Source organism: Rhodotorula toruloides (assembly GCF_000320785.1).
Source record: "Rhodotorula toruloides NP11 unplaced genomic scaffold Scaffold4, whole genome shotgun sequence".
In the NCBI taxonomy this organism is placed as follows: domain Eukaryota; kingdom Fungi; phylum Basidiomycota; class Microbotryomycetes; order Sporidiobolales; family Sporidiobolaceae; genus Rhodotorula; species Rhodotorula toruloides.
This window is the reverse complement of record NW_015622964.1, coordinates 880,924-900,777: the sequence shown is the minus strand read 5'-3', so window position 1 is coordinate 900,777 and position 19,854 is coordinate 880,924. Positions and strand designations below refer to the sequence as shown.

The 19,854-nt window shown below is 60.6% G+C and overlaps 9 protein-coding genes across 9 annotated transcripts; 5 read left to right on the top strand and 4 right to left on the bottom strand.

Annotated features, from left to right (window-relative positions):
• Window positions 1–85: 85 nt before the first annotated feature.
• Window positions 86–1,433, bottom strand: RHTO_06375 (UDIX hydrolase domain containing protein; the record flags this gene model as incomplete). The annotated part of the gene is made up of 8 exons (XM_016420036.1): window positions 86–236; window positions 303–559; window positions 615–745; window positions 829–861; window positions 918–950; window positions 1,010–1,019; window positions 1,087–1,196; window positions 1,256–1,433. 8 exons carry the CDS (start codon window positions 1,431–1,433, stop codon window positions 86–88), a joined length of 903 nt encoding a protein of 300 aa, XP_016275490.1.
• Window positions 1,434–1,884: 451 nt separating this feature from the next.
• On the top strand, window positions 1,885–3,180 carry RHTO_06374 (coiled-coil domain-containing protein 55; the record flags this gene model as incomplete). Its single annotated transcript, XM_016420035.1, has 3 exons — window positions 1,885–2,214; window positions 2,279–2,477; window positions 2,555–3,180. 3 exons carry the CDS (start codon window positions 1,885–1,887, stop codon window positions 3,178–3,180), a joined length of 1,155 nt encoding a protein of 384 aa, XP_016275489.1.
• Window positions 3,181–3,406: 226 nt separating this feature from the next.
• RHTO_06373 (glycosyltransferase family 1 protein) lies at window positions 3,407–4,145 on the top strand (the record flags this gene model as incomplete). Its single annotated transcript, XM_016420034.1, has 3 exons — window positions 3,407–3,668; window positions 3,751–3,931; window positions 4,013–4,145. The coding sequence occupies 3 exons, from the start codon at window positions 3,407–3,409 to the stop codon at window positions 4,143–4,145; spliced, it is 576 nt and encodes a 191-aa protein (XP_016275488.1).
• Window positions 4,146–4,561: 416 nt separating this feature from the next.
• On the top strand, window positions 4,562–6,876 carry RHTO_06372 (A/G-specific adenine glycosylase; the record flags this gene model as incomplete). Its single annotated transcript, XM_016420033.1, has 6 exons — window positions 4,562–4,951; window positions 5,013–5,182; window positions 5,237–5,320; window positions 5,401–5,755; window positions 5,815–6,085; window positions 6,143–6,876. 6 exons carry the CDS (start codon window positions 4,562–4,564, stop codon window positions 6,874–6,876), a joined length of 2,004 nt encoding a protein of 667 aa, XP_016275487.1.
• A 115-nt stretch (window positions 6,877–6,991) lies between these two features.
• RHTO_06371 (nuclear cap-binding protein subunit 2) lies at window positions 6,992–7,887 on the bottom strand (the record flags this gene model as incomplete). Its single annotated transcript, XM_016420032.1, has 5 exons — window positions 6,992–7,024; window positions 7,102–7,247; window positions 7,307–7,476; window positions 7,581–7,697; window positions 7,760–7,887. 5 exons carry the CDS (start codon window positions 7,885–7,887, stop codon window positions 6,992–6,994), a joined length of 594 nt encoding a protein of 197 aa, XP_016275486.1.
• A 978-nt stretch (window positions 7,888–8,865) lies between these two features.
• RHTO_06370 (uncharacterized protein) lies at window positions 8,866–9,542 on the top strand (the record flags this gene model as incomplete). The annotated part of the gene is made up of 4 exons (XM_016420031.1): window positions 8,866–8,921; window positions 9,042–9,135; window positions 9,228–9,340; window positions 9,431–9,542. The coding sequence occupies 4 exons, from the start codon at window positions 8,866–8,868 to the stop codon at window positions 9,540–9,542; spliced, it is 375 nt and encodes a 124-aa protein (XP_016275485.1).
• A 193-nt stretch (window positions 9,543–9,735) lies between these two features.
• On the bottom strand, window positions 9,736–11,453 carry RHTO_06369 (vacuolar protein sorting 26; the record flags this gene model as incomplete). Its single annotated transcript, XM_016420030.1, has 8 exons — window positions 9,736–9,976; window positions 10,034–10,169; window positions 10,234–10,302; window positions 10,364–10,470; window positions 10,552–10,716; window positions 10,831–10,987; window positions 11,078–11,150; window positions 11,268–11,453. The coding sequence occupies 8 exons, from the start codon at window positions 11,451–11,453 to the stop codon at window positions 9,736–9,738; spliced, it is 1,134 nt and encodes a 377-aa protein (XP_016275484.1).
• A 419-nt stretch (window positions 11,454–11,872) lies between these two features.
• Window positions 11,873–13,396, bottom strand: RHTO_06368 (guanine nucleotide-binding protein alpha subunit; the record flags this gene model as incomplete). Its single annotated transcript, XM_016420029.1, has 8 exons — window positions 11,873–11,883; window positions 11,942–12,013; window positions 12,080–12,373; window positions 12,432–12,655; window positions 12,715–12,733; window positions 12,803–13,007; window positions 13,084–13,282; window positions 13,347–13,396. 8 exons carry the CDS (start codon window positions 13,394–13,396, stop codon window positions 11,873–11,875), a joined length of 1,074 nt encoding a protein of 357 aa, XP_016275483.1.
• A 1,178-nt stretch (window positions 13,397–14,574) lies between these two features.
• RHTO_06367 (DNA polymerase alpha subunit A) lies at window positions 14,575–19,663 on the top strand (the record flags this gene model as incomplete). Its single annotated transcript, XM_016420028.1, has 22 exons — window positions 14,575–14,640; window positions 14,701–15,252; window positions 15,324–15,528; window positions 15,585–15,803; window positions 15,862–16,028; window positions 16,088–16,274; window positions 16,335–16,508; window positions 16,562–16,645; window positions 16,697–16,785; window positions 16,844–17,088; window positions 17,143–17,488; window positions 17,544–17,696; window positions 17,771–17,920; window positions 17,976–18,002; window positions 18,046–18,266; window positions 18,319–18,451; window positions 18,513–18,732; window positions 18,789–18,887; window positions 18,945–19,117; window positions 19,178–19,221; window positions 19,286–19,406; window positions 19,460–19,663. The coding sequence occupies 22 exons, from the start codon at window positions 14,575–14,577 to the stop codon at window positions 19,661–19,663; spliced, it is 3,879 nt and encodes a 1,292-aa protein (XP_016275482.1).
• Window positions 19,664–19,854: the final 191 nt, after the last annotated feature.

Genomic DNA, 19,854 nt, shown 5'->3' with positions numbered 1-19,854 from the left:
CGTGCACGGCTTGTTAAGAAGGCCCAAAAGTATACCAACAGTCGTTGCACGACTACCGAAGCCAATACGATGTCCTTCTCCCGCCTCACAACTTCCCCTCCCTCTCCATGACCGGCCTCTTCTCCCTCCACTTCCTGCGGAACTCGTGAAACTTTGGTTCTTTCATCGCTCGTCGGATGAGGTCGCGTTGGGACATCTCGTCGGGCGCGCGGAGAAGGAAGTCGGGCGAGCGGTTGCTGCGAAGGCGCGAGCGTCTCATGAGCAGCTGTTATGAGTTGGCGAGGGGAAAAGGGCGGACTCACTAAGCGAGCATTGCGACATGTATCAGAATCTCCGCCGTCAGCCCAACAATAGGTTGCGGATGCGCCTCGAACGCATGAAAGCGGTGTTTCCGCCCGTCGAACCAGGGGTAGTCTTCGACGGTGTGGTAGGGCGTCTTGCCTTCGAGGACGGAGTCGGGGTGCGGGTGGTGGAAGACGCGATGGGAGGGGTTGGCGGTGAGGAATGCTTCGAGAGGGAAGGAGAAGAGGTCGGAGACTTCGGAGGGGTTCAGTTCGGGCTGCGTGGCGAGGCGTCAGCATTAGCATGGCGGCGCGATGGCGGTCAAAAGGCACCTTCAGTGAGTAATCCAGAACAAAGCAGACGACGGGCGTGACAAGCATCATTGACCGGGCGAGGAAAGGCCGCAGCGACGTGAGGTATCGTATCCGAGTCGTATCTATCGGCAGGCCTACTTCTTCGAAAGCTGCGAGATCGCATGGGTGAGCTCTGAGGCCTTGAACAGCGTGACATGCTTGAGCAGGACCAGGAGAACACCTGCGCGCTCACCTTCTCGTCGAGCGGTCGCTTCAAGGTTGATGTCTGCATCAAAGCCGATCAGCGCCGATATGGCTGGTAAGTAGAGCGTGACTGCGTACCTGTATCGTCCATCTTCCCGCCGGGCAAAGCGACTGTTGTCAAAACCCAGTCAGTTCCGCGCCCAAGTCGGCCGTTCGCTACTCGCGCGCACCTTGGCCGGGCTGCAAGTCCGGGAATGAGTCGTCAGCTACAGAGAAGATGGAACGAGCAGAAGGAGCCAGTACGCACGTATGTCCGCAGGGTCTGACTGCGCGTCGACAGCAAGACGTTCAGGTTGTCCCCCGAGCGTGATCCGAAGAGGCAGACGAGGACGGCAGAGCGACCTTCAGGGAACGGATCTGCACATATGACGGAAGTCAGCGCGCGAGGCTGGCTTCAGCTGAACGAGCCTGCTCACAAGGATCCGGCGGCGGCTTGTACCGCGCCAAGTTGGATATCGCCTTGAGCGACTTGGGCGACAACGGTTCGATGGCCGAGAGCGATTCGGACATGGCGTCGTCGAGGAGCTCGCCTTCGCTGTAGGCGCCTAGCTCGTCTGTCGACGTTGTCATGGGTGCGGGTCGAGGGGAGGACATGGTCGGCGGTGTGTGCGGAGGGCTGCGGGGACTCGTGTCAGATGAGGCTGTGGGTGTGGCAAGCGGGCGGAAGAACGTGTACTGAGGCTGGGGAGAGACTTTGAAGAGGAGATGTGGGGAGGGTCGAGGAGAACAGCCGGAGGACGAATTGAGGCGAGACTTTCGTAGGCGGTTGAGGTACGCGAGGTCACTGGTGATGCTCCCTGCTGTCACTCGGCCCGTTGCTGTCCCGTACGAGTGCGACGGGCGAAGTCGTCGGTTGCCGGCTGATGAGGATGGCCGGGGAGAGAATGTGACGAGATGGAGCGGTGGGAGCTGGCGAGGGCGATACAGAGCGGTAGTTAAGCAGTCCAACAACACAGTCCAGCGCTCGTCAGCCCTCCTGAGCCTGTAGGGTGAGCTGTCGCAGCGAGAGTTGGTTCTCTCCCTCTCGCGACTCACTCGAGCGACCATGTCGGGTCCTCCCAAGCTCTCGTTCGGGCTGAACAAGACTCAGCTGCCACGACAACCGCCCAAGAAACCCGCCACAGCCAAGCCCATCTTCGGCGGCGCAGACGACGACGACGAGGCGCCGACCCCTCCTCCCGGCACCGACACCTCCAGGTCGAAGCAGCGACCTGGCGTGTCGACTGCCTCGCTGACCAAAGCGCAGAAGAAGAAGCAGCAGGAGGAGGTCGAGTTGGATCCGAGCGTTTTCGAGTACGACGAGGTGTACGACAATATGAAGGCGGCGGAGCGGGTTGCCAAGGAGGAGCGGAAGAAGGAGTCGAGCGATAGGAAGGTGCGTCCGTGTGTGCTCTCTGACCATATTCTCCCGCTGACCTGCTATCGCTCGCCGCGCGCAGCCCAAGTACATCAACCGCCTCCTCGAGACGGCCGAGTTGCGGAAACAGGACCGCTTGCGGGCAGAAGACAAGATGATCCAGAAGGAGCGAGAACGGGAAGGAGACGAGTTTGCGGACAAGGACCAGTTCGTGACGCCGTCGTATCTCAAGCAGCAGGAGGAGTTGCGGAAGGTGGAGGAGGAAGAGAAGAAGCGTGAGGGTGCGTCCGCGACCTCGCTTGAATCAGTTCATGTGCTCTCATGCGCTGACTTTCCTTGAATCCGGCGGTGTCTGCAGAAGCGGAGGCGAAGAAGAAGGGACCAGGCGGCATCTCGACATTCCTCAAATCCTACCTCGACTCGACCGAAGCCGCACACGCAGCCGCCGTCGCCGCTACTGCCTCGAACGCCAAGAAGGTCCCTCTCGGCGCACAACTCCCGACAGAGCAGGAAAAGACCGACGCGCAGATCGCAGCCGAGTACGAAGCGAAGACGGGCAAGAAGGTCGAGATCAACGACGAGGGCGAGATTGTCGATCGCCGGCAACTTATGTCCGGCGGACTGAATATCGTCAAGCCCACAGCTGCGGCGACGGCGGGCTTTGCGGTTCCTATCTCGGCTCGACCACCGCCGAAGAGGGACGACGACGACAGCAAGGACTCGCTCCTCCACCCGGGGATGTCGGCTGCCGAACGAGCTCGACAGTCTCGGGAGCGCATGTCTCGCGAGATCGAGCGGCAGATGCTTGCGCTCGAGGAGAAGCGCAAGCGAGAGGCGGAGGAACAGCTCGAGCAGAAGGTGCAGAAGGTTGCGAAGCGGAACGACGACGACCGCGTCGCGCAGCTCAAAGCTGCAGCGGAAGAACGGCGGAAGAAGAGGGCGGAAGAGGCTGCACGAGCCAAGACGGAGGCAGGAGAAGCATGAGTGGGTACTTCTTGTTGTCCAGAGCCGTCCTGTCCTGTTGTACTCTTCCCTGCATCTTTTCCTACTGCATTGCCGGCCTTCTATCGTCAATTTGAGCGCATTACACGCCCTTAGCTGCGCCTCTGCGAGAGTTCGTACCGGTCCTTCAGCGAGGACTTGCTCTTTTCCTTCGACTACTCACTCCATCCTCAGCTCGGCGCCCAACTGACTACCTCAAGCTGCTTGAATGCCCTCTACCTGCGTCCTGACAGTCGGCAGCACCCGCTTCGACGCCCTCGTCGCCAGCTCCTTCGACTCTACCTCGCTCTCATCGCTCGCCTCTCTCGGCATCCAGCACGTCCTCGCACAGGTTGGGAACAGCACGTTGCCAGCTGGATGGAAAGAGGGAACACGTACGACGCAGCAGGGTTTGCAGGTCGAGGTTGTGCGGTTCTTGGGAGACTTGGAGGAGAGGGCGGGGAGGACGGATCTCGTCGTGAGCCACGCAGGTGCGTCGAGGCACGCTCAGCGCTGCGTTCAGTCTTCATACTGATGCCGAGCTGAGCGCTGTTCGTGTCGCAACTGTCGCAGGCGCTGGCTCCATCCTCTCTTTCCTCCGTCCCCTCGACTCGTCTCTACCCTCTTCACAACCGAATGCGACTCGCCGGCAGCTCGTCCTAGTCCCCAACTCGACTCTCATGGACTCGCATCAATCGGACTTGGCGGACGAGATGGAGAAGAAGGGCTGGGCGGTCGTGTGCCGAAGACCAGAGTGCGTCGCAAGCTACACAGCGCCATGATCTCGCGCAGTCGCAAGTCATGTGGAGGCTGAGTCCTCCGCACACGGGCGCAGAGATCTTTCTGCGACCTTGCAGCAGCTCGCTTCTCAAGCGGAACAGCAGAGCGAGATTTCCGCGCCCGACTATCCCGAGCTGGACAAGGGACGGATGCAGCGCATCATTGACGAGACGCTTGGCTACATCTGAGCAAGAGGTGCGTGTACGATGCTCACCCTGCCATGAAGGGCAAACTAACGAGGCTCTCGTCGCGCAGGCTTTACTGAGCTCTCCAGACTGCAACGCGCCTGCCTGGGCGCCTCACAGGCTTACAAGGCCGCGCTGAACTTCGCCAACGGCCTCAAGACCGCTGCTGCGCACAACATGCGGATGGGGCGACCACAACGGCCTTGAGACAGGAGTCTCGCGAAAGGCCCGTCGTCTCCCATGACACTCTCCGCCTACGGTCCGCCCTCAAGGCTCGATGCCGCCCGTCTGCGCAGCCTGAAGACAGCCTGCCCTCGCGTAGAACTCGCTTCCTCCTGTCCATCCACACGATGCTCACGTTGAAACGCGAATCCTCCTCGTCCTCTTCGTTTCACCTTTCCTCGCTCTCTCGCTGCGCAATGCCGCCGAAGAAGAAGTCTGCTGCTATTGCGCGTCCACCGCTGCCTGTGCCGAATGCTACGCACCCCTGCGCCTCGCTCATTCCCTCCGTCCTCGACCCCGCTTCCCTCATCGAACGTCCGCACCCTGCCAGCTACCACGCCTTCCTGACCTCGCCGTACTACCCGATTGCCTCCCCGAGCTCGGAGCCACCAACCAAGAAGCGCAAGAAGGACTCGAGCGAGCCGAAACTGCCGCCTGCCCTCGACTCCGCGATTGAGGCAGCCGTCGTCCAGAAGAAGCTCCTTGCATGGTTCGACGGCGTGAAGGAGAAGCGTGGGATGCCGTGGAGGAAGGAGGTCGACCCAAAGACGCTGTCGCAGAAGGACCGGACGCAGAGAGGCTACGAGGTGTGTCCTGTTCCTCCTCCTCGTCCAGACTGAAGCGGTTCTGACGTGCCCTCGCACGCAGGTCTGGGTCTCCGAGATCATGCTTCAGCAGACGCAAGTCGCGACCGTAATCCCGTACTGGAAGAAGTGGATGGAGAAGTTTCCGACGGTCAAGGCGCTGGCAAAGGCTGATATCGAGGAGGTCAACGAGGTCTGGAAGGGTTTGGGCTATTACTCCCGCGCCAAGAGGCTGTGAGTGCAGTCCTCGCATCTCTCGCTGAGCTCGACTGAATCCGAGATCCCCAGGCTTGACGGAGCGAAGACGGTCATGGAGAAGCACGACGGCATCTTGCCAGAGACGGCGGAAGGACTGCTTGACATCGATGGAATGTGCGTCGCTAGCTTTGGGAGCGAGCGCTGCTCTGACTTCTCGGTCAGTAAGGGCTCACGCTTCGTGTCGCTGAACGCAGCGGACCTTACTCCGCCGGCTCCATCTCGTCTATCGCCTTCGCGCAACGCTCTCCCATGGTTGACGGCAACGTCACTCGCGTTCTCTCACGCCTCACCGCCTTCCACGCTCCTGCGGCAGCGAAGGCGACGACTTCCTACATCTGGGCACTCGCAGACGTCCTCGTCCCGCCGCAGCCGAAGAAGAAGAAGGCCTCTTCGGACGGCGACGACCGCTCGACGCTCGATGTTGGCGGGCTGAATAAGCCGGGAGCATGGAACCAGGCTTTGATGGAACTCGGCGCGACGGTTTGCACGCCGAAGAACCCGAATTGCGCTGAATGCCCGCTCAACGACGAGTGTCTCGCTTACGCGGAAGTACGCGATGATTTTTGTCGCTCTATTCGACCGGAAGTGCTGATCAACGGACTCCGTAGGCCCGCTACGTCGCGCACCGACCCGCCGCGGACGGTTCCGCTGCCGCTGCTCCCGACATCGAGGATCTCTGCACCCTCTGCGCTCCTCTACCGTACGAAGAAGCCTCCGAAGCGCGTCGCCATGGCGTCGAAGTCTACCCAATGGCGAAGGAGAAGACGAAGAAGCGGGACGAGGAGACGGCTGTTTGCGTGCTCGAGTGGGTGCCGAGCGGGACGGATGAGAAGAGCGACGAGGGCAGGAAGGTTTTGTTGATCAAGCGGCCGGAGAAGGGTGCGTCTCCGTGGGTTCTCGCCGGATGAGAGAATCCGAGCTGACTTTGCGGCGCAGGCCTCCTTGCCGGGCTGTATGAGTTTCCCGCCGTCGACTTGCCCGCTTCGACTGCTCCCTCGACACCAAAAGCTCGCTCTAAGTATCTCGACAAGCTCCTGCACACCCTGCTCGATATCTCCTCCTCCACGACCTTCTCCCCTTCCTCGCCTGAAGACGCCGATTCCTCCGACTTGCGCATCATGTCCCGCTCAACTCTCCCGCCCGTTACGCACGTCTACTCGCACATGAACCGCACCTATCACAGCGAACGCCTCGTCATCTCCTCACCCTCGTTTCCCTCGCTGCGGAAGGCCTCGCCCGCCTCGCCGGCGAAGAAGGACGATCTGGTGCAGTCTCTGCCGGGCCGAGGGAAGTGGGTTGATGCGGCGGATGTGGAGGGCGAGAACGTCGGAGGCGCGGTCGGGAAAGTTTGGGAGGAGAGGCAGTTGCAGGCGAAGGGACTGGCGAGTAAGAATGGCGCGAAAGCGAAGGGCAAGGCGAAGGCTGGCGAGGGCGCGAAGACCGCAAAAGTTGAGAAAAGGCAGGGCAGCTTGGCGGGTTTCTTTGTGAAGAAGGAGGAGAAGCGGGTCAAGGAGACGGTCGAGGTGGACGACGAGCTAATCGTGGTTGAGGAGAAGCATGAGGTCAAGGTCGGGACGAACGGCGGTAAGGCGGAGGCAGTTGTCGAGCAGCAGAGCAAGATCTACAAGAAGCGGCGGATTGCGCCGGCTTCGGACGACGAAGATGAGTAGCGTGCCGGACCGAAACTCGGGAGTACTCCACTTCTCCCTCGCGCAGCCATGGATGGGAACCCTGTTACAACAAGTACTGGGAAATGGAGAGGAAGCATGCGATGCGCCGTAGCGCTTACTCGTCCTTTTCTTCGCGGAAACGAGGGTTCTGTGCAAGCGAGACAACGTCAGCATAAGTCGCCAGCGAAAGACAGCTGTGCTTAGGCTGTGGAAGCCCTAGCGCACCTCGTCCGGGTCTCCAGCGCCTGTCGGTACGTCCCGACCCGCACCTCCCGCATCGTGGTCGTCCCGGTACGTCTCCTCGACTTCGCGCCTTCGCTGCGCCTCGACCTCCTCGCGGTTCTTGAGATGTCCCCATCCGCCACGTCCGGCTGCAGACCACGAAAGATCAGCAAACCCCTTCAGGCGGAGAAGGGAACTGCGAGCGTACGGTCCCAGTCCTCGCGGTACTCATCCCGCACCTGCCCTCCCGACCTTCCGCGCCCATACTGCCGGTTCTCGGTGTATCCTGGGTCGAGGTCTGCGCGGATGATGCGCTCGTCGAGCTTTGTGCCGGAGATGTAGCGGAGAGAGGCAACGGCGTGAGAGTGGTGGAAGAACCTATGCGAGTTGGGTATGTCAGGGTGCGCCTCCACGTACATAATCGCCGTTATGTGGGCGACATGTGCCGCGAATCGGCGAAGACTTGCGGAGCGCCGACTCACTCGACGAAGCAGAACCCGCAAGGAGTCTTCTGATGCCGGTCCAACCCCATGATGATACGCTTCACCTCTCCGACCCTACTGAACAACTCGTAAATCTGCTCCTCGGTCGTGTAGAACCTGCGAGCCGTCGTGTTAAATCAGCGGGGAAAGCGAGTCGGGAGAGCAGTAAGGAGACGCACGAAAGGTTCCCGACGTAGACGGTGGAGGAGACGGCGAGGTTGGCGTGTTGGACTTCAATCGGGAGGGGCGAGCGCGAGTCTCGGTATGAGCTGTACGACGAGAGCGAGGAGATGGTAACGGTCGCCATGGTGCGGGAGCAGCTCGGCGGCGAGGGCGTGGGGCGGCCGCCGCTTGCGAGACCGGATATCTAAGCGCTCCTTGAACAGGCGGAGCTCGTCAAAGCCTCACTCGGCGAGGTGAGCGGGTGTGGACAAGGCGGAACTGCTCGCGGTCGGAGGTTGGAGGTGAACCACCCGCTCACAAACCGCTTGGAGGCCTACGCTGCTTTGCTGCTGCTATCCAGGACGTATTTGAAGCCGTCAATGCTGGCGCATCCAACCGGAATTGCCTGTGTCCTGTGCTGCGATCCTCATCAGTACAATCCCTCTCTCGCTTCCCTCTGCCGCGGGGCGACTATCGATGGGTGGACGGGTTCTTCGCACGATCCAAAGGACGCTGCGGCTGTGGCATCCCCCTACGTGCGAAGACTCGCCTCCTCCCTCCGCTCCTTCTTGACTTTCGAGATGCGTAGACCACCGCCAACACCAAGGCCACAGGCTCGAACTACGCGCGGGGGCAGTCGTAAAATCGGTTCTGCCGCGCTGATCGTCGCCGTGTCGAGGCTTGCTGCTCTGAGGACTCCTCCTCTTGCACCTGCAACCGCTCATCCTGCTCCTCGCTCCATCACGTCGCTCCAACCCTTTCAGCTCTCGTCCTCCACGATGACAGGCGGCTTTGCTGACGGTCGACCCTGGCATTCTGCCTTGCGGGCAAGAAGACGAGCTGAGGGGTTTTCCGTTGGTGCAGGAGGTCCTTTCCTTCTCTCCCGCTCCTGCAGGGACCGCTGAAAACGTGTCACTCCAGTGCATGCGCTATGAACGCTGTACGACGTTGAATTGCTGTCCTAGGCAGCGACGCAACTGAAGGGTGCCCCTGTCCTCTCCGCAGCTTCCACCTTCTCCGCCCTGCTTCCTCTCTTCCTCACGTCCACATCTCGCTTGACTGCACACGCTTGCACACTATGGTTCAGTCCCACGACGCTACTCAGCCCCTCGCCGAGGCCGACATGCCGCCTCACATTCGCCAGCGCCTGGAAGAGGAGACGGAGCGCTTTCACCACCCGTGCGTTCGTTGCTCTCGCTCGCGGGCTCGATGGGCGCCTCGCAGGGCGTTACTGTGCCTGCGCTGAGTGAGCAAGGCGCGCTGACCCTCGCTCATCGCTTGCACGCCTCACCACACCAGTCACTCGGTCGACGAAGACCTCGCCGCGGCTTCCAAGCGCCACGACGCCCTCCTCCACTCGAAAGCTGAGCACGCACACGAGCAAGTCGAGCACGTGCGTCGCCCAGTCTCTCAACGACTTCTCTCGTCGAGGGCCCCACCTCGCAAAGATACCGAGGCTGAAGGTCACTCGTCCGTGGTGCGCAGGCTAAGCAGGTTGCTGCGACGCACACTTCGGACCCGTCGCACAGTGTCCCGACGAAGGCGACGCACAACCCGGATGACATCGTCAAGGTCAAGGAACAGAGCGTTCAGGAGAAGTAGGTTCGCTGCGCCCCTTCAGAATTCTCTTTCAGCTTTCTTTTTGGTGAAGTGGGTTTGCTGACTCGTTGCTCGTGCGCTGCGGACAGGCGGCGGCACGTCGAGCAGCAACGAGCAGAGTTGGGCGACCTGGAAGCGCGCTTGAGACGGGCAGACCAGATTGAGCAGTCGTTGCGGGCGAAGCTGGGTACAAGGGCGTGAGCAGGGTGTTTGTACGCTTGACGCGCCGGAGAGGAGAAGTAGGAGTAACTGTTCAAAGGGTGTTGAAGTCTTCGAATCAATCGTAGTACCGTTGTTCCTTTCAGTCATCGCTTGAGGCTTGCGAGCTCGGCAGCGGACGCAGACTGTGAGAGTAAGCGATTTACAACAGATGAAAGGGATCCTTCGAACGCTCCTACGCCTCCGTCTGCACCTCCTCGCCCGCTGGAGGGGGCGGCAACGCGGGCGACTCGGGCTGTCGCGGCTGGTACTGCTCGAACGGCTGTTGTGACGGACGAGGCGGAAGAGCGGCTTGGGAGGCGGACGGAGAAGCGGCGGCGACTTGGGCAAAATCGGCATGCGCTTGAGCGGGAGGGGCGGCGGGAGGGAGGCCTTCGATGCCTTCCCGGTTGCGGTACAGCGTGATCTCTTGTTGTCTGCGCTTAAGCCGCGTCAGAGCGAGAAGGAGGATAAGGGGGATCAAGAGGACGCACTTGAAGTACCGCCGGTTCTCCTCGTCGATCAAGACCAGGTTGAGGTAGTACCGCGTAGAGAACTTCTTGTTGACGTCGCGGAAGGTCGGAGTGAGCTCGAAGCCGCCGAGGAACAGTCGAATCGGGATCGTCTCGCCTGTCAAGTAGAGACGAGCCCGTCAGTCATCTGTGAGAACGGGATGAATGGTTTCGGGACGCACCTCGCACGGGAGCGCCGTCCATGATCTCAAACTTGGTGATCGTCTCGCTCTCGTTGTACTGATTGGGCGCTGCAAGGGAAGCGCGATTGTCAGCCAGCCGTGAAGCGAGGCTAGAGAGGCTGGAACGCACCTGCTCCCGTCGTCTCTCGTCGGATAATGCTCAGCTCCATGTGCTTGATCTTGATCCGCACAAGCAGGAAGTAGATCTTCCCAATGATCACGTCCTTGAGGTGGTATCTGCAGGGAGGAGGTCAGCCGGCCATCCAACAGCTGAAACCGCAGCCCGCCGCTAGGAAAGTACCGGTGCAGCCCACTCACTTGGCCTTGTTGTACTCGAACTCGATGTGCAGGCAATCCTCGATGCCGACCTCCATCTTGATCGAGTTGACAATGTCGGGCGGCATGCGGTACGAGTGCACCCAGATCTCCTTCTCTCGCACGACGTCGGCCATTCTTCGCGAGACGGTGACGCGGATGAAGTATCTGTACACGTCCGCAATGGGTCAGTCACTGTTGCGTCCACTCAAGAGACGGCCACGCCTTGTGAAGGCCGGCAGATCTGCCCGCATCTCGGCGCAACGAAAGCAATGGACGCACCTCAGCTTGACGTTGATGCCGTGATAGCTCTCGTACTGCTTCTCGACGTTCTTGAACTCGAAGTCGAACGCCTGCGCTGTCCGCATCTCGCCAGGGTTCGCGAGCTCCTGGACAAGGGAGAGGAACTCGTAGTGGTTGCCGCGGTCGTAGAAGAGTTCTGCATGGATGGGGAAAAGCCACGCATCAGTCTGCAAGCACTCCTGTCGCGCAGGGTGGTAAGAACCGAAGGGGAATCTCGTCCACGTACCGATGCTCCCGACAAACTCGACCTTGATGCCGTCATGCTTGACGCCCTTCCTGTCCTTTACCCGCACGAGGACCTGCAACATTGCGCGCACAGCCGCAATGTCCTGTCAGCTCGTCTCGAGTCTGCCGCCCCACCTCGAGCGAGTCCAGGCGGGCGAGTGGTCCCGCAGGAGAGCGAGTCGTAGACGCACCTGCCCTTTGACACTCTCGCCATCCAGATAGACCGGACACCGTTCCCTCCCAGCGAGCGCATCACCTTTGCTGCCCTTTGCACCCTGATCCGTCTTCACCTCGACAGACTGCCGGTCGTCCTCGTCTGCCAGCCGCACGTCCACCTCGACCGCACTGCCGGTCAGCGAAGTGAAGAATGAGGCCATCGCGGCGCTGTGCGAGGCGGGAGAGCGGTGTTGCGATGAGGGGAGGTGGGGGAGCGAGCGGTGAGCGGTGAGGAAGGTGGTGCCAGCTGCAGTCAGGCTGTCGAGGCGTTCTACGCTAGGCCGTCAGTGGTACGGCTGATAGCAAGCAGCTCGATGAGGCGAGTTGAGCAGGGCGAGGGAGTGTACAAGCGAGCGAGAGGGACGAGAGGGAGAAGGCGACAAGCGAAGAACGACGACAGAGGACGAGTTCGGACGAATACAGACAGCTGTCGTTCCAACGGTAAACACAAAACGAAGAAAGCGACATCGGATACAGCTACGAAGGCGGAACGAGCGAAGGTGAGGATAGTCGGGACGACGTGACCGGCGTCAGAGCGTGGCGTGAGGAGAGTAGAGACTCGTTGACATCGGATCGACGACTAAATTCGTCCTGTAGAGCGGAAATGATGAGCATCAGACGGGAGAAGCGGCGGGAGAAGCTGACGCACCGCTCGCGAGGAGGTTGTTCGCCAGGATCTGCTCCTGCACTGCGGCCAAGACGGTGCGTATTTGCGATGTGTCTGTGCCACCAGCATGTCAGTCAGCCGCGGAGGGCTACAGCGACGCGAGAAGTGCAGGGCGCTCACCGGTGGCGCAGGTGAGATGCATGATCAGCGGTCGAGTCGGGTTCGTGTACAGTTCGGAGAAGCGGTGAGCGAGGAAGCGCGTTGTTGCCTCATACGTATTCGGACCGGTGTACTCGGGCATGTACTCGGACAGCTTGTACAGCTCGAATTTCTGGCGGTAGATGTCGATCTTGTTGAGGAAGAGGATGATACTCGCCATCGCGAACCATTTCGAGTTGGCAATCGACTGCCACAACGTCGTGGCTTCGGAGATGCGCGAGACGGTCTCATCTTCGTAAAGCATCTGGTTGTATTCTGCGGAGAGGAAGGTCAGTCCTGCAGCCGCGGTTTGTTGTCCACGCTTGAAGCTCACCAGATATCGCAAGCACGAACAGCAACACCTGAACGTCTTGGAAGCATTTGATCCACTTCTTGCGCTCGCTCCGCTGTCCGCCGACGTCCATCATCCGGTAGATCGTGCCGTGAATGTCGAGCTTGATCTCGGTGATGCCCGTCGTCTTGACGCGCGAACGGAGGATGTCGATGTCGGAAGGAACGTAGCCGGCTTGGACGAGACGGGCGATGTTGTCGAAGTAGCTGTGGAGGAGGCGAATGAGCTGCTGCGCGGTGGAGGCAGAGACGAAGCTGAAGCGCACTAAGACGCCGAGTCGTTCACTGTGTCGCACGGTGAGAGTCAGCGATTGGGCGCCCCTGACGAAGGGACGGAGGAGAGCGGGAACGCACGCTGAAACTCGTGCGACATCTCGACCGCCTCTTTCGCCCCGTCAAACGCCCATACCGTCGCGATAGCGTTCCCGACGTCAGGCTTGAGCTCGCCAGTGTCCGTGGAGAGCTCTGGATTGTCGCCGATCGACATGAGCAGCTCGATGTGCTCGTTCAGCGACTCCGGAACCTCGATGCTGAGCAAGTCGAACGCGTCGATGACGACCTGTCGAAGGGAAGACGTTAAGAAGCGTTCAAGCAAACAACGGAAGACTAGCATCCAGCGAAAGCTTGAAACGCACCTGCATCGATCGCACGGCGTTGTCGAAGATCACATCGCGGTACTCGTCTCGCTCCTCCGTCGTGAAAGGCCGCCCATACGCCAGCTGGAACTGCTTCATGATTGTCGACTTGCCGGACTCGCCTGCGCCCAGGAAGAGCAGCTTGATCTCCCATCGCATCTTCTCACGGTCCTGCGCAAGCGTCTTTTCGATGGCCGCGCTGCAGATAACCTCGGGTCAGCGACGCCTTGAGCACACAGCGGAGAGGCGAAGATTGAGCTCACCTTCGCGCCTGCGCCTCCGGATCAACAGGAGTTGAAGCACCACAGCCCATCGTAGTAAGACAGCAGCAGGCGAGTCCAAACGAGCGAGCAGGCGGCGCGAGAGTACCCTCGTTGAGCGAAGAAGAGAGCGCAATGAAAATAACGCGCCTCGAGTAGCGGTGATGAGGGAAGGAAGCGCCACGGATCGAGCCTAGCTCGTATCGCTCATTGTCTCCCGCGCCTCGAGAGCTGTGTGGCCGCTCAGGCCAACATACAGGGGCTCGTGTGCGGAGTCAGGTGTTCGCAAGGGTGCTCGAGCGCGAGGACGAGGCGAGGTTGGCGGTGTGCTCCCGTCCGTCCCAGACGCGCACATGCACCGTAGTCTGGGCTCCTTTGAAGGCCTCTGAGCACCGTCGTACCTCCTCGCCGGGTCGTGGGACGGAGTTCCCCTCCCCTTCTTCGCCGAACTGATGAAGCAGTGCGGTGCGACGGCGGAGCCATGGGGACGCGCGCAGGCTCGGCCGTGAGCTGTTGTAATGTTTTGTAACGCTCCTGTAGCCTTGTAGCAGAGCCTGGCAGTCGAGGACCGAGTGCTCGACGGCAACTCCTCCTCTTCGCCTCTTGCGCTAGTCTCTCGTCTCTCAACTTGCTGCCAGGCCGCGCACTGCTTCTCGTGATGGGGTCTGCAGCCCGTCGAAGCCCTGCCAGATCGCTCAGTGGACGGCGCCAGAGCTGTGCGTCGGCACCTCGTTCCCTGCGACAAGGCGACGCTCACGCCCTGCGTGATCCGTCCTCCCTGGGAACCACCGATCCATCGATCTCTCCAGCGCTTGTGCGTTCCAGCTCCTCGCTGTTCATCGCCCTTCGCCTCTTCATCTGCTCATTATGCTGTCTCAGCTTACTGTCACGGCCGTCGGACCTCCCTTCCAGGACCACAATCAGACAGGGGAATGGCGACCGGCGGTACAAAGGTCGGAACCATGGAGTGAATGGACAACGGTCGCAGCAGAGGGTGTGCTACGTCGGTGCACTCACTCGAACTCGAGCTGACTGTTCATTCTTTGGTAGAACGGGTGGGAGGCACGAGGGTCAATTGCGCGGCCGAAGAAGGAGAAACAGCTAACGGCGGCGGCGAACAAGCGAGCAAAGGCGTGTGTCGATGTCGCTGCGGGCGCGAACCCGTACATCAATCCGGACCGGCAGAAGCAGGGCTTGCCCTTGAAGGAGCGGGAGGAAGACTCGATGATGGATGGCTAGTCTGCTCGGCGACCTCGAGGGCCAGGCGACGGTCAAGAAGACAGAGTCGTCTCGTCTTGTGGCGGCACAGCGAGCGCAGCCTTCGCTCGTCGAGACCGTCTCTGGTCCGAAGCGCTAGGCCGACCTCGACGCCAGCTCTTTCCGCTCGACCAACCACTTCGCCTCCTCTTCCAATGTCGCCTCCGACCCTGCGTCAGACCCCTTCCTCGTCGGCGCACCGTCCAGCGACGGCTTCGACGGCGTCGAGAAGGCTCGCTTCGACACGGCGATGGACGAATTTGACAATGACCTCGGCGGCATGGACCAGCGGTTCTTCGATGACTTTCCCGCTGTCGAGCCTCTCGGCGAATCGAGCAAGTTGAATGAGGAGGTCAAGACGGAGGACGACGATGATGACTTGTTCGTCAAGCCGACTACCGCTGCGGCCAAGCCCAAAGGCCCGGCGCAGCGACGGCAAATCGTCAACGCTTCCGCCATCAAGCCCGTCAAGCCGAAGCCTGAACCGGTCGACAACGCCTCGCCGAGCCCAATGCTCGAGGAAATGAAGCCGAAGCGCAAGGGTGTCGACTGGCGCACCGCGACTTCCGCTCTGGCAGCAGCTTCTGCTCCAATCGTTGTGTCCGCTGAGGCGACCGACGACTCGACGGCCTTCAACGAAGAGCACAAGACGGTCATCAGCTCGACGCAATGCGGGCACCGGCTCACCAGACGAGCGCGCTCGAATCCGACGGCTCGCTTCAGTTCTGGTGGTTCGACTATGACGAGCCTGCACCCGGCACCGTCCGCCTCGTCGGCAAGGTTCGCGTCAAGGACGAGCAGATGATGGTGGCACAGATCAAGGACGGCAAGAAGGCCGAAAAGGTCGTGCCCAAGTTTGTCAGCGCGACAGTCGTCGTCAAGAACATCAAGCGCAAGCTCTACGTTCTCCCGAAGACCAAGGCCGAGTGTACGTTTAGGCTGTTCCTTCCGAAGGCTGCTCGAGCTGACGATCCACGCTCGCAGACTACGGCGGCGAGGTCGACGAGGATGACTCGGATGACGAGGACGACGAGCTGCCGTTCGACGACGTCGAAGGCGATTTCCTTGACGATGCGAAGGGCAAGTGGAACCTGCGGAACGTCTCGAGCACGCAGGGCTACGTCAAGCGGCGGTACGCTTTCGGCATCAAGGGTGTCCCGCGGAAAGAGACGAACTGGCTCGAGGTCACTTGCGACTTCCCTGGTGCGTCGCCTTCTTTGACACACGGTCTTGCGTATGCCGACCGTCCATCTCATCGCAGCCGGCAAGCGAAACGAGTCGGACATCCCCATCGACGCTGCTGGCGAGCAGTACTCGCACGTCTTCGGCTCGACTGCGACCGCCTTCGAGCGCTTCGTCGTCGACCACAAGATCATGGGTCCGTGCTGGCTCAACATCTCGAAGCCCAAGGTCAACAAGGGCGATGCAGTGCGTCAAGGTCTTCCTCCCGTCGTTTCGCTTCGTCCGCTGATCCCCAACTCGACTAGTTCTCGTGGACCAAGTTCAAGGCCGAAGTCGACGACAAGGACATCTCGCCGTTCTCCAGCTCCGACGCGACCGCCGCGAAGGACGTCCCTCGCCTCACGGTCCTCAGCTTGAGCAGCCGGACAGTCGTCCACCTCAAGGAGAACAAGCGCGAGATTGTCTGCGCTGCTGCTCGCGTCTGGCATGACGGTGCGTTCTAGCCGAGTCGAGTCCTGCTGTGCTTCCTACTCACATCTTGCCTGCTGGCAGTGGACATCGACGACCCGACTCCCGTCGAACACCAAGGCTCGTCGTCCGAGGTCTTCGTCCGCAACCTCTTCACCGACTTCCCAACCGGCTTCGACCAGCAAGTGCGCCAGCACCAGGGATCGCCTATCTTCGCGCTCTTCAAGGCGGAGCGACCACTCCTCATCCAGCTTCTCGGTGCGTCTCTGCCCTCTCATGCCTGAGCTTTCGACTGATCAAGTTCTTCGCAGACTACATATCCCGCAACGACCCGGACGTCATCGTCGGGCACGACTTCGGCCAGCTCGACCTCGACGTTCTCCTCAACCGGTTGTGTGAGCTCAAGGTCGACAACTAGTCGCGCGTCGGCCGCTTCCGTGTCAAAGGCGAGAAGTGGCCGCAGCTGCGCTCTGGGTGGAACACCGGCTTGCTTGCGGGTCGCTTGCTCTTCGACCTCACTAGCGACGGATCGAAGGTGTGTACCGTCTCCGCCTACCTGTCAAATCGCATCTCATCCTTGTTCCCTTCCGCAGTCCCTGATCGACTCGACGACATGGTCGCTGACCGAGATGTGCGAGACGCACCTCGGCATCGCCCGCGAAGACATCGACCCCGAAGACACGGCCAAGTTCTTCGACAATGTCCACTCGACTGCCGCCCACCTCAAGCACTTCGTCCTGCAGTGCGAGGCCGACACGTACTTCCAGATGGCCGTCGCTGCGAAGGTCCAGGCGCTTCCGCTCACTCGCCAGTTGACCAACCTGGCCGGAAACTCCTGGTGCGCCTGAGTCGCGTTGCCCGCATAAGCTCACCGCTAACGAGTCGCCTGCAGGAACCGCACGCTCGCCGGAAACCGTGCCGAGCGAAACGAGTACATTCTGCTCCACCGCTTCTACGAGACGGGCTACATCGTGCCCGACAAGATCTCGTCGCGCAAGAAGAAGGCGCAGATCGACAAGGCGGAGAAGAAGAAAAAGAAGAAGACTCGGGACGACAACGGCGAGGAGGAGCCGAAGGTCGAGGTCAAGCGCGAGAAGTACAAGGGTGGTTTGGTCTTCGAGCCGGAGAAGGGCTTGTGGGACCGCTACGTCCTCGTCATGGACTACAACTCGCTCTACCCGAGTATCATCCAGGAGTTCGACATCGACTTCTCGACGATCGACTGGACCGCCGAAGACGTGCGTTCTCCTCTGCTTCGAAGCTGAGCGGCGGGACTGACTTCTTCTCCCGCAGGCCGAGGACCTCGACAAGATGCCCGACCGCGCACCTTGCGACGGCGAACCTCAAGGAATTCTTCCGCAGCTTATTGCCTCGCTCGTCGCTCGTCGACAGATCGTGAAGGGTCTCATGAAGGAGAAGTCGGCCACCGTCGCCAAGCTGATGCAGGTGCACCCGCATATCTTGATTCTCGTAACCCAGTCATACGCTCTCCCTTCTCGCGGTACGACATTACCCTGAAGGCGCTCAAGCTCATCGTCAACTCGATGTACGGCTGTCTCGGTTACGAAGGCTCTCGCTTCTACGCCCGCCCTCTCGCCGCGCTCACCACCTTCAAAGGTCGCGAGATCCTGACGCGGACAAAGGCTGACGCCGAGGGCATGTCGCTCAACGTGCGTCTCGCTCGCCTTCTCAGCTTCATCCCTTGCTGACCTTCGCTCACGACAGGTCATTTACGGTGACACCGACTCGGTCGTGATCAACATGAACCAGACGGACTAACGCCGCCGCGCTCAAGATTGGCGAAGCCTGCACGAAGGTGACCAACGACAAGTACAAGAAGCTCGAGATTGACCGCGATGCCGTCTTCGAGCGCGTGCTCCTTCTCAACAAGAAGAAGTACGCCGCTCGCAAGGTGGAGGACGACGGCAAGGGCGGACCGGGCGAGGTCACGACCGAGATCAAGGGTCTCAACATGAAGCGTCGCGAGTTCTCCAAGCTCTCGAAGGATGCCTCGAAGTGCGTCGGCTTGCCCCGTCCTGTTCGACTCCTGCTGACGGCGCTTTTGTAGGGACGTTCTCGACATGATTCTCTCGGCGAAGGCGACTGAAACTGTCATTCAGGAGATTCACGAGTACCTCTCCGACCTCGGCGAGAAGATCCGCAACGGCTTCAAGCCTCTTGATGACTACATCATCCACAAGGTGCGTCGTCGCGCACCGCTCTCTCGCTATCGAGGCTGACTCACACCGTTCCCTCTCCCAGCGTCTCGGCAAGAACCCGGAGGACTACCCCGACGCCAAGTCGCTCCCGCACGTCCAGGTCGCGCTGAAGATGAAGGCGAAGGGTCTTTCCGCCAAGGCCGGCGACGTCATCCCCTACATCTTCTGCGTGCCGCCCAACGGCGAGACGACGAAGACTGCGCAGGCCGCCAACGCTCATCACCCGGACGACGTGCGCCGACAAGGCTCAACGCTCAAGATTGGTAGGTTCCCGTCCTCCCGTCGAGCTTCTACGGCTTGACTGACGGTGCATCTGCAGACTTCGAGGTCTACCTGTCGACGCAAGTTCTCCCGCCTATCGAGCGTCTTTGCGAGCACATCGAAGGAACCGAGAAGGCTCGTCTTGCCGTATGCCTGGGTAAGTGCGTTTGAGCAATCTCACGCGTCGCAACTATTGACACACACACGTCTACAGGTCTCGACGCTCTGCGCTCCAAGTCGACTTCGCTCGATGTCCGCGAACGCGAGTTCAAGACGCTTCAGTCGCAGATCTCGGACGCCCAGCGCTTCGCCGATGCCGAGCCGTTCCGCATCCGGTATCGAACCTGCGGCACGATCAACCCGTTCGACGACATCCTCGAGAACAAGGTGCGATCCGTCCTCTTTCGCTCGCTCTCGCTCAAGCCACTGACTGCGCTTCTCTTCTAGGCCGGCATGCTCTCCGAACACGGCTTCTTCTGCGGCAACATCGAGTGCCAGGCGTCGCTTCCGACACCGTCGCGTCCGCCTCGACCTCCAACTTCGCGGCTTCATCAGCAAGATCTACGAAGCGTGGCTTGTCTGCGACGAGCCGACTTGTCGCAACAGGACACGAATCATGTCCGTCTACGGCAAGGAGTGCCTCGCCTCGGGCTGTCACGGCGCGATGCACTTCGAGGTGAGTCGCTCCCTTGAAGACGATTCGAGCTGGTCTGACCGGTCTTCTCGCAGTACTCCGACGCCGTGTATCAACAGCTCCTCTACCCCGACACCTTATTCGACATCGAGCGCGTGCGCTTGACAAGGTCGCAGGCGGAGCTCAGCAATGCTCGTCTCGCGCTCGTGCTGGTCTCGCGCTCGTTCTCGTCCCCGGATGACTCACAATGCTCTCCTCTCCTCCGTCGTGCGCAACGCTCAGCCTGCAATTCACCATGACCAGCATTGGGCTCTCTACGAAAAGCGAGACGAGACGCTTCTACGCAAAAAGGGGAGACAACGCGAGGGGAAGTGAAGCGAGTCGAGGGTGCACAGAACAACAGAGCCGGAACAAGCGAAGGGATCGTCTCCATGGCAACAAGGGAAAACAACAGCGAGGAACGGTTTGAGCGGATGGCAAAGACGAGGCG